General features: G+C 45.1%; 1 protein-coding gene across 1 annotated transcript in view; it reads right to left on the bottom strand.

The window, feature by feature from the left end:
* Positions 1-1,255: 1,255 nt before the first annotated feature.
* The window catches only part of Kl (klotho), a 41,515-nt gene continuing 31,938 nt past the window's right edge, over positions 1,256-10,832 (bottom strand). Inside the window, exons 4-5 of the mRNA XM_005371243.3 lie at positions 4,932-6,033; positions 1,256-3,240 (exon numbers count right to left, since the gene is read on the bottom strand). Of these exons, the coding sequence (XP_005371300.1) occupies positions 2,903-3,240; positions 4,932-6,033 (1,440 nt within the window). The 3' untranslated portion in view covers positions 1,256-2,902. The remainder of the gene's footprint in view (positions 3,241-4,931; positions 6,034-10,832) is intronic.

Here is a 10,832-nt window from a genome sequence, read left to right as displayed (position 1 = left end):
GGGTTGGTTTATCACCCCTACTGTGTTGAGCGGCTCCCTAGGTACTCACAGATTGAACTCTTAATTCCCAAAGTCACATTAATGACACTTAGTCTTTAGAGGTCATTTGGATTTTATGGATCAGGAAGATGGGGTCTCCATGATGAAGGAGGTAAGAGCTAACAGATCAGCTGTGTCTTGTCACTGTGTTGTACAGCAAGAGGCCTGTACCAGGTGCCAGGACCTTGGCATTGCATTTTCTGGCAGACCTTTGAGCTAATTAAATCCTGTTCTTTATCAGTTGCCTAGTTTGAAGTATTAAGCATCACAGTAGAAAAAGAAGGCAGGTCTGCTGGCCAGAAAACCCCACTCCCTAGTCTGCCTCTGCCTCCCCATGCTCCCACCCCTGAGCCCCAGGTCTGAGAGGCTCCCTGGCCCCTCCATCTGGTCAGTGCTTGGCCTTCTGTGAAGATCTACTGGACGCAAAGTTCTCATGAAGCCCCCATTCAGCTGAAGGGTTTTGACGTGTCCTTCCTGAACTCGTCTGAAACTCTTCCTACGCCCTTCACCATTCTCTTTTTTCCTCTTTGCCTTTCTGTCTGTGTCTTTCTCTCAGGACTCACCTCCTGTGGCTGTCTGAACGTCCCAATCGCTCTGGTGACTTCTTAGGTGCCTTAGCTAACTTAATACTTTTCATTTTATTACATTTTTTTTTTCAGATTTTTTGAGACAAGGTTTCTCCGTGAAACAGTCCTAGCTGTCCTGGAACTGGCCTTGTAGACCAGGCTAGCCTCGAACTCACAGAGATCCACCTGCCTCTGCCTCCCAAGTGCTGGATTAAAGGCGTGAGCTATTACTGCCTGGTACGTTTATTACATTTTTTTAAAACACGAAGTCTTACTCTGTAACCCAGGCTGGCCATGAACTCCCTCCCCATCATCCTCCCACCTCAGGCTTTCTGGCTTTTCACATACTAGATTGTAAGCACAAGTCACCATGCCTGACAAAAAAATTTCATTAAAAAAATCCACTAGCAGTCTACTGGCACATGGTTATGATAGAAGATAAAGATGCACAAAGATTGATTATAATGCTTCATCAAGAACAGAATTACTTTTCTTTACATTCAAGGAACAGAGTAAATGATGCAGCAAGAAAATTATTTTTAAATGATATTTATTATTGAACTAATTAATGGGAAATTGGCTCAACAAATAATACAGTTTTCAGCTATTCTAACAATATTTTCCATAGCTATTAAAATTTTGTTCTTGAAGACTAATGACAGAAAAATTATTCAATAAAAATGAATAAAGAAGATGTGTACCTGTGTATAATAGGATCTGACTACATAAAATACAACACATAGGAACTGTCAGTAGTGTCCTTGTATTATATTAGATCTTTTTCTTCACATATAGTTTTTGTCTTTTAAATTTTTACAATTAATATATATTACTCTGTAATCAAGAAAAATAGAGGCATAAAATAAACTATTGGTTCTTTAGCATTTGACTTCAATAACAAGTCCAATTGTATAAAGAACACCACAGCAGAAGCTGATTGTTCATGAGGAAAACCATACCATATCACAAGATGAAGTAAGACCCTGTGTTAACACGGGTAACTATGCCTGCTTTGGCTGGCTTATCTTGCCTGTCTGGTATTGGCTTATCATCTCTAAGACCACTCAGGTATAGCAAGGGAACATCCCCTGTGGACTCAGTAAGACTTAGGGTAGCGGGTGTGGAAGGAGAAGACCCAGGTAGCCCTTTGGATAGAAGTCGGTAGCGTGGTCGGTGTCAGAGCTCCAAGTGGGACAGGTTCGAAGCCCGTTCACAGTTGCAGAAGCCCAGAGTGACTCTCGGTGGCCACAAAGACAGGTTCCCAGTGTGTTCACACCCGATTGCTCTTGCATCTACTACAAAGTTGGGAAACTATTGTGTCGAAGCATTGACAGCGTATTCTCAGAAAGCAACAGTCATTCTTCACAAATCGGGTGACAATTTCATTTTTCTTCACGTGGGAAAGGTCATTTCATTCATTCCAAGGTCTGCTCAAAGACAAAAGGATGTTTAATCAAAACACTCATGCTGCTCATTAAAAAACAGAAAAAAATCCCTCCTTTCTCCTTCCTAGAACTGCCGCCGTGCCCTGCATTCTGCAGTCGGTTTCCCAAAGAGGCCAGCAGCTCAAGACTCATCTTTATTTTTTGTGAACATTTACCAGAAAAAAAAAAAAATCTCCAACATGCAGACTCTGAAAGGAGAGGCAGTAAGAGAGAGAGCCCTCAAAGATCTGGGGTTTAGAGAGCACCTCAAAAACATTCACAAAAATCTAAGTCTCCATAATGTGCTCTGTAAGCATGTTCATAAGTTAATATTAGCAGCATTTGGTAAAAACAGAGCTCTCAAATGGGCTGCTTTAGCCCAGGGTCTCTTGCCCATCCGCGCTATAAAATCTTCCGTTGTTGCCTTGTGAATGTGGAGCATGTAAAGTCACAGCTGTTAGGTATTAACAAGGCAATTGAGAGAATGCTACTTCCGAAAACATGCAAAATTTAAAACTGGACACAGATACATTTTTCTCTGTGTTCCTCAAGTTGTTGTTCTTCAAACTTCGGTCCAGTTAGTGCTGTTATGGCTGCCATGTTTCCTTCCTTCCATACAGGGGTTCTGTAGAACTTGAGGCCAGTACAGTTGCCTAATCGACCCCAACGAGGGCAAATTCAGGTACTCTTCATCTTACCAATATTTTACAGTTACCAATACCTGTTACAAAAGCTCTGCCATCTGTGACAAAAAAGGCTTTCTGGCATCCAAATGCGTGTAGTGTGGCCTCACGACGCGGAGAGATACAAATGGCTGGCAGCTGACAGCGGGTGCTTAATGAGCCCAGAGCAAACAGCCAGAAGGCATTCACACTAGATATAATTTCTCCTGCCTTTCTTGGAGTAGTAAAAAATAAGAGCGAGAGAAATAATAAAAGCAAAGACAAGAAACACGATGAAGACGAGTAAAGACTTCCGGGTGTGAAAAAAGCTGCATTCGCTGCACAGGGTGTATTCCTCTGGACAAAACCTTCCCTGCGTTTCGGAACCCAGGAAGCCATTGTCGTCGATAATTTTCCTATAATGTCTCAGAGATGGTTTGGGCTCGAACTGATTCGCAGCGTAACGATAAAAGCCAAACTTCGGAGCCGACCGATCACTAAGCGAATAAGCAAAGTAGCCGCAAAGGTTGATTCCATCCAACACGTAGGCTAGGGAGATAAAGAGCAGGAGAGGATTTACTGAAGTATTTTATACACCACTCAGCCTTTTTACACCGCTTTGGTGGATAAAGAAAAGCCTCAATACCATTCAATTAACTTCAGACTCATCTGATTTCACTGGAGAAAGCTTTACAGAAGAACAAATTGGCAAATATCAAGACAATATGGAAATACTCTACAGTGCTGGTTTTGCACAACCAATCCTATGCTTGGTTTATTTTTAATACATCAAGCAGATAAGATGGCTGTGGGAGCAGCTGCATCGTTCACAATAAGTGTGAGGTATTTACCAACAGATAAAGGATAAAGGAATCGTGGCACATGCGCATGGTGGGATTTCGTTCAACCATGAGGCGTGAAAGGAGGTCATTTGCAGGAAAGTTGATGCAGCAGAGATCATTATGTTAAATGAAATAGCTGAGACTCAGATAAGTATCGCACATTTTCTCTTGTGGCTCGTGTGTGACACACACAGATGCACACACACACAGAGGACATGAAAGCAGTTACTGGAATATGAGTGCTGGAAGAATCTAAATTCTTGGGAGAACAAGAGAGTAATGGAGAGAAAGGAACAAAGGAGAGCAATTTCCTTACATGTGCAGAACACACACACACACGCACATATATGAGGCAAGAGGGGTCCCGGTACTCTGGTCCTTACAGTCTTTCCGTCCCCTCTTCTGTGATTTTCCCACAGCTTTAGGTGTAGGCGTTGCCCTGTGGGTGCATTAATTGAGGTCGAGCACCCCGTGATCATTTGTTCTAGACACAACAGGAAAGCTGTACCCATGAATTCTCAACAATAGGGATGCTTAGCTAAGACCTGCACAATAACACCACTAGTTGACATGCCAACTTGGATGGGCGAAGTCTCACAAGGCCCCGCCCCTAGATGAAGAGCTGCAGGCAATCAATGGCCACTGGGGGAGAATCGATCTCTCCCCAAGAAGCTGCCTGATAAATCCAATTCCAAGTGACCAGCCCTACATAGCTACATACCAGCAACATTAAATGGACTTGGCAGTGTGTGTGTGTGTGTGTGTGTGTGTGTGTGTGTGTGTGTGTGTGTCTGTAAAACAATAACAAGGAAGAAGTCACAGAATTTGAGAAGGAGTGGGGGACACAGAAGGAGTTAGAAGGGGAATAGGGGACATAAATGATATAAACACAGTATTCATACAAAAATAAACAATTTAAAAGGTTTCAATGTGATAAGAAAGCCTGGGATAATCTGCAGAACGAGGAGTACTATCAGGAGATGGGAGGGTGATGGAGGACAGAGGGAAGTGGATGAAAGCACTCTACAACAACACCCATACGATCAAAACTGTCATAAGGAGCTCCGTAGTGTGTATGCTCACAAAACAATTAATTTAAAAAAATAGGGAAAAATTTTCTAAAGAAAATCTAAAGAAACAGAGAGAAAGACAGACAGGGAGGGAAGGAGAGAGAGAGAGAGAGAGAGAGAGAGAGAGAGAGGATCATCTGAAGCTAGGCTTTTCAGAGTGGGGCTGGAGACTCTGTCTCCACTTTCCCCTATGCTCTTTCCACCACAGGGGAGATGCTGTCTTTAGCTCTACTTGAGGACGGGCAGTGTTCCCCTCTTCATCAGGAACCACACACTCTGATGGTGATGGCATTTCTGGGACTGGGGACTGGGGGCAAAGGAGGCTCACCTTTCAGGGCCTCGTTCACGTAGTTCTCAACGTAGTACATCCTCAGCGCGTCCTGCTCGGCATGGGGATCATCGTCTACGCCATTGGCTGTCACATACATGGGGAGGTCTCCGTACTTGAACCTCAGCCAGCTGAGCACCTTGCGCAGCCCCCAAGGCACCACAGCCACCTGACTGGGAGAGTTGAGCCACGTGATGTCAGTCATCTCCTGTACCTCCAGGTAGTCGTTGTATTTTATGGGATCCTCCCTTTCCCAGTCCACGAGGATGGTGGTGTAATGGCTCAAGGCCAGGAAGTCAAAGGAACCCCTGATTAGCTTTGCCTCGTCTTCAGTGAAATATGGCAAAAGGAAATTGTTTTTTTGGTTCAACCAGTCTCTCATCACACGTGGATAGTCTCCGGAGCCGAAAATAGGCTCTGCCAGCCAGCCAATATCAAATTCCAAAACTCTCTCGGCCACTTCTTTGTCCTTCTGAGAGAAAGGGCAGGCCGGTTCTATCCAGTCGGCCTGCAAGGCAATGGATATTTTGCCTTTCTGAGCCGCCCTAAACTTCTCGTCGTACAGGCGCCAAGCCAAGGCATGCGCTTTCAGGAGGTGATGGCCGGCACGGTAGGTCATGTTCCGTGTGTTGGGTTCGTTTACGGTGATCCAGAATTTGACCCTGTGGCCTAGCTCTGTAAAGCACAGGTTCGCATAGTCTGCAAATGCCAGGGCCGTGTGTGGGTTCTCCCAGGCCCCGTGTTTGGCCAGTGCATGTGGCAGGCCTTGGTGCTGGGCTGCTGGTTGCCACAGGGCCACCACTGGAGTGATGTTGGCGTGCACCAGCTCGCTGATCATGCAGCGGTAGAAATGCAGAACCGTGCGATTCACTTGGGTCTGGTTACCCAGAGGCAGGATCAGTGCCCAGTCCAGGGAGAAGCGAAAGTGGGTGACGTGCATTTCTCGAAGTAAGGCGATCTGAGGCCGGATGGCCGAGAAATCGACACAGTAGGGTTTTCTCTTCTTGGCTACAAGCCCGTCTACTTTAATAAGCCTCTTACTGCGATGTACATCCCACAGGTAGATGTTCGGGTCGGTAAACTGAGAAAGAGTAGTGTCCACCTACAAAGAGCCAAGAGATTGTTACCTTCCTGGCAGACTGGCAGAAACTCAGGCAATAATTTCAACAACGTTAGCAAGCAAGAGATGCACACTTAAGTTCTCATCACGCTGAACACTTAAATTGTTGTTCTCGAGAAAGAAAACATTACCCCCCAACCCCCGCCTTTCTTTAATGCGTATGGATATTACCCGTAGTTCTTGCTAATTCAAACTCTTACATTAAGATATGTTTTTAAACTGGATTTTGTCACTTCAGATAACAGACACTAGTGATTTTTATACGTGGGAAGTCTGTAGATTACAAGCAGAGAATTTATCATTATTTTATTTTAATTAAAATTTTTATGTAGCCCAGGCTAGTCTCCCCTGCCTCAGCCTCTTGAATGCTGTGATTACAGGTATGTACCCCTGCAGCTAGCATGGATGTTTTGCTCTTACTATAAGATGCCACTAATGGTATGAGACTGCTCTTTGTTTATTTTGAAAGGCATACTTATTTTTTTTTTGTTGTTTTAGGTGTATGGGTGTTTGCCTGCATGTGTGTCTGTGCACCACATGCTTGCAGTGTCCATAGTGGTCAGAAGAGGGCATAGGAGTCCCTGGAACTGCAGTTAGGCTGGTTGTAAGCTGTCACGTTGTAGATTCTGGGAATCAAACCAGAGTCCTCTGCACAAGCAGCCTGTGCTCCTAACCACTGAGCCATCTCTCCAGCCCTAGGACTACTTTTTAGAAACAAACAAAATAGTGTTTTAAAAAAATAGGAAGAGAGGGAAAATTGCTTCTGAGTGATTTAAAGTCAAAAAATGAAGTGCCGTTAAACCGTGCTTGTTAAAATTGTGCTCTGTATTGAGGCTTGTGTTGTTCTGGGTGCCAGATATTTGTAACCAATGCCTTTCGTTGGCCTGAGAGACAACAAAATCTTAGATAACACAATGATGATTAAAAAGTCTGAAAGTTTGCAAAGAAGTATTATTGACACACAACGTAATTTCTAAGTAGTTTTAGGTTTTGAGTTTCCTAAATTGGTTCTTTTTTTTTTTTTTTTTTTTAGTAGTTTTTACAATAACCGTGAGATATGTAAGCCTCCAAATCAAAAATGTCTCTAGGAAAAGTAGGCCAAGTGTGAGAGCAACATCATAAAACCTCGTGGCTTGCACAGAAGGGAAAATCCCCCTGACACAGGCCACCCAACCTAAGCTGGATTTTGCTCAGAAATAATCCTCTGAGGACAGGAGCCTTCATCTGACCTGTCTATAAGAGCAGGGAGTCTATGAACCCTGGTCTTGAATCTGTGGAGGAGGTTTTATCAGATGGTGTCAGGAGCTGATCTCCGAGGGGCGGGGCGGGGCGGGGGGCGGGGCGGGGCCAGGCCAGCACCGTGTTGACAAAGGAGAGCCAGGAATAGTCACCCTGCTGAGGGAAACTGCCTTTCTGGAAATCGGATCGAAGGCTCACCCTCCCGCGTTTCCTGATGCTAAGGGAAGGCGTCAGAGGCCCCCTTCCACCTCTGAACGCCCACAAGTGCTTCCAAATCTCAGCTCCACAAGAGAAAACATCGGCTTGCGTGCTCTTTTGGGGTTCAAGTCTTTGGAGCTTTAAATAACTTTTTTGGATTATTTTTATTGAGCTCTGAAGGGGCTAAATTCATAACTTCTCTCCCAGAATCATCCCAGAATAACAGTTTCTATTCAGTCTAACTAAAAACAAATATGAAGACCATGACAAGATTTCGGGTGGTGGACTCCGCTCTCCAAAGTATGGGCCACTTAGAAACGAATGTGTAGGCAAAAATCCATCTAACTTACTGCAAGTTATTAACTTAGGTTTTAGTAAAAAAAAAAAAATATGTATGTGTGTATATGTGTGTGTGTGTGTGTGTGTGTGTGTGTGTGTATAATCTTTGAGGAGGGAAGGGTACAAACATGTATTTAATTTGCTACTGATGAAAGTTTCTCCTCACGGGTGGCGCTCCATGCTGTATGTAACCTGTCTCACCTCTGTGAACTAAGCGCATCCGTGGCAATGAGCCGACAAACCCGCGAGCTGGGACACTGGGTCTAAGCAAAGGCGCCCTGTGACTACACCCACCAGCAAACTTCTAACAGGTCTTATGTAGCTAGGTTATTTTGAAAGTTATGTGGGCGAAATGTTTGCCTCCGCTCTTGAGTTTGGAGAGTTAGGAAAGAAGAAAAAGAGAAACTTTCGTGGTTTAAAAATCACTTCTCAAACTTTCTTGATGCGGAAACTCAGGGACCAGCTGAGAAGGGTTGAAAGGATCGCAAGAGCAGAGGTTGGGGAGGGTCAGAGACCAGCAGCATCTGCCAGCTGCACTGGATCCCTGCGCTCACAAGCCCACAGCAGCTGTGGCTGTCTTCCCAGAATCAAGCCAAGCAACATATCGGCATAAAATTTAAAAAGCTCCCACTCCTGAGGCGCTATGGGTAGATGATGGCTTCCAGGTAAGGGAAAGTTAATTTTCTTCAAAGATGTAGCTCCTGGTAGGCCGAACATGTTCCAAGGGTTGATCCTGCGCCAGGATCACAAGGGTACAAATCAGGATTCATACTTATTTCAACAGGGGGAAGGATGTGAAGTTTAGGCTTGGGGGAAGTATGATGGATGTGGAAGAGGTTAGGAGGCTAGTATGAAGCAAATATGACCAAAATTCACTGTATAAAATTGTCAAAGAATTGATAAAAATATTCTTTAAAAAAATCTCTTTTCCATCTTGTAGGTGTTGTGCACTTTTTTTTTCAAAAAAACACTCAGCTCGTCCTGAGAGCCAAGAACTCCTTTTGTCTTTGTCAGCCAGGGAGTTGTCTTGAGAAAAGCGCTGACAACATGGGGAGAGCCAGCAGCAGGGTAGACAGAAGCCAGTGCCCACAGCAGCATTGAGGGTAACTTTAAGTTGGGTTCACAGAGAACACAGTGGGACATGAACGTGGAGAGGGACAGACACCCTGAGTGTGGATAATCTCAAAGGACAGTACGACCTGAGAGAGGGGTTTGGGGTCATTTCGTGTTTGATCTAAGATAAGATCCTGACCCAGCCATGAGAGCTGGGGGGTGTGACTCAGTAAAAGGACCCAGCGGAGCAAGGCGCTGCAAAATAAATAAAAACAGTGTTTCCAAGGTAAAAGAGACCTTCTCTCCAAATTTCTGATTCTGATTGGGGCTGCCCTTCCCTTTCAAGAACATAGAGCGCATGCCTAGCCCTGCACACTGTTTATCAGCTCCTCAAGTGAAGAAGCAGCTCTGCCCCAGGGAACAGGATGGGAGGAGGGTGGCTTCCCCACACAGCCCTGCCTCCCGGCACAGACGCAAACCTGAGTCTTCTCTGAATGCAAATGACTGAACTTGTCACTTGCCAGACTCCTGCCACTATGAGAGATAGTGTGTATGAACCTCCAGGGCAGGGACATGGCCAGGAAGGACCTCTCCTGAGACAGAACCAAGACAGGAACCATCTACTCTATTCCTTGCTCCAACAAAGGCAAGAACGCAGGAGCTGTGGGAAGCCTCTAGTTTCTTCTCCTCGTCCTCCTTCAACGTTCCCATTGCTGATATCTTAGAACCTACTTAAGCTTCCCTGTAGATTCTGACAAAGTAGGGTAGGATGTTCCAGATGGCCTTGTCCTGAGGGAGAGAGACGGGAATATGAATCAGGAAGTTCCACCCTGAGCAGGATGGTACTGCCATGGCTGTCTATACACGCACCCCATACATCCCTGTGGTGTCAGCCAGCCAGCATACCATCAATTCTAGCAAGTCTGAGAGACCTGAGTTAAATAGCCAAGGCTGATTAGGGCTCATGACTTTGGACCTCCCGGTCCATAATCAACAGACTTCATTGTTTGGGGACCACAGTGAAGGGCACAGAGTAAGGCAAACTGCTCGTGTCGTGGTTAAGTGGGGAAAAACAGGAAGAGGACGTGGCGGAGGTCCTACTACCTCTTCTAGGACATGTCCTCTGTGACCTTAAGACCTCTCCTACTAGGCTGCCAATAGCACCAAGCTGGAAAGCAAGAACCTAAGAAGAAGCCCTGCGGAGCTATTCCAGGTGCAGCTCCAGCCATTGTTGTCTGGTTATCTTCTAGGGGTAAAGGGGGTTTAAGTCCAAAATCACCTCTAGAATGAGCTACACAGTCTCAAAGCCAAAAGACCATGTACAGCAGCAGGGACAGGAATGTATCAAGGATACACTATGTGCTTTCCAACAAAAGAAAGAATTTTGATGTCTATTAGAAGGCAAAAATCTATTTCAGTAAGAAAGCCTCTCCTTGGTCCTATGCATTCTTCCAGATGTTTCTTCCGAAGCTACAACTTGTAGGGCCTTGAAGTGGCTAGAAGAGCAGTTCTCAACCTGTGGGCAGAACCCTGGGGGTGGGGGGCATTGGCCCTTTCACAGGGAAAGGACAGATAAGACCACCAGAGAACACAGATACTTACTTACATTACAATTCATAACAGTAGCAAGACTGCAGTTATAAAGTAGCAACAAAAATAATTTTATGGCTGGGAGTCACCACAACATGAGGGATTGTATTAAAGGGTCAGAGTGTCAGGAAGGTTGAGAGCCTCTCGGCTACAAGAGATCTAACCACAGACACCAAAGTTCTGTCTTGATCTCTAGGGCGACCCGGAAATGCATACAAGGTTTTATATACAGCAGGCAATCAGGAAGTGCGTACAGAAAGTATTCAGTCAAACCATAAGAAACAAGTCCCTTGTCATATGATTGGGCATCTCTTGGGTATATTCCCAAGAGTGGTATTGCTGGGTCCAGGGGTAGGTTGATC

Source organism: Microtus ochrogaster, unplaced genomic scaffold (assembly GCF_000317375.1).
Source record: "Microtus ochrogaster isolate Prairie Vole_2 unplaced genomic scaffold, MicOch1.0 UNK102, whole genome shotgun sequence".
NCBI lineage: Eukaryota > Metazoa > Chordata > Mammalia > Rodentia > Cricetidae > Microtus > Microtus ochrogaster.
The sequence above is the reverse complement of the archived record's forward strand: the minus strand, read 5'-3'. Positions and strand labels throughout refer to the sequence as shown.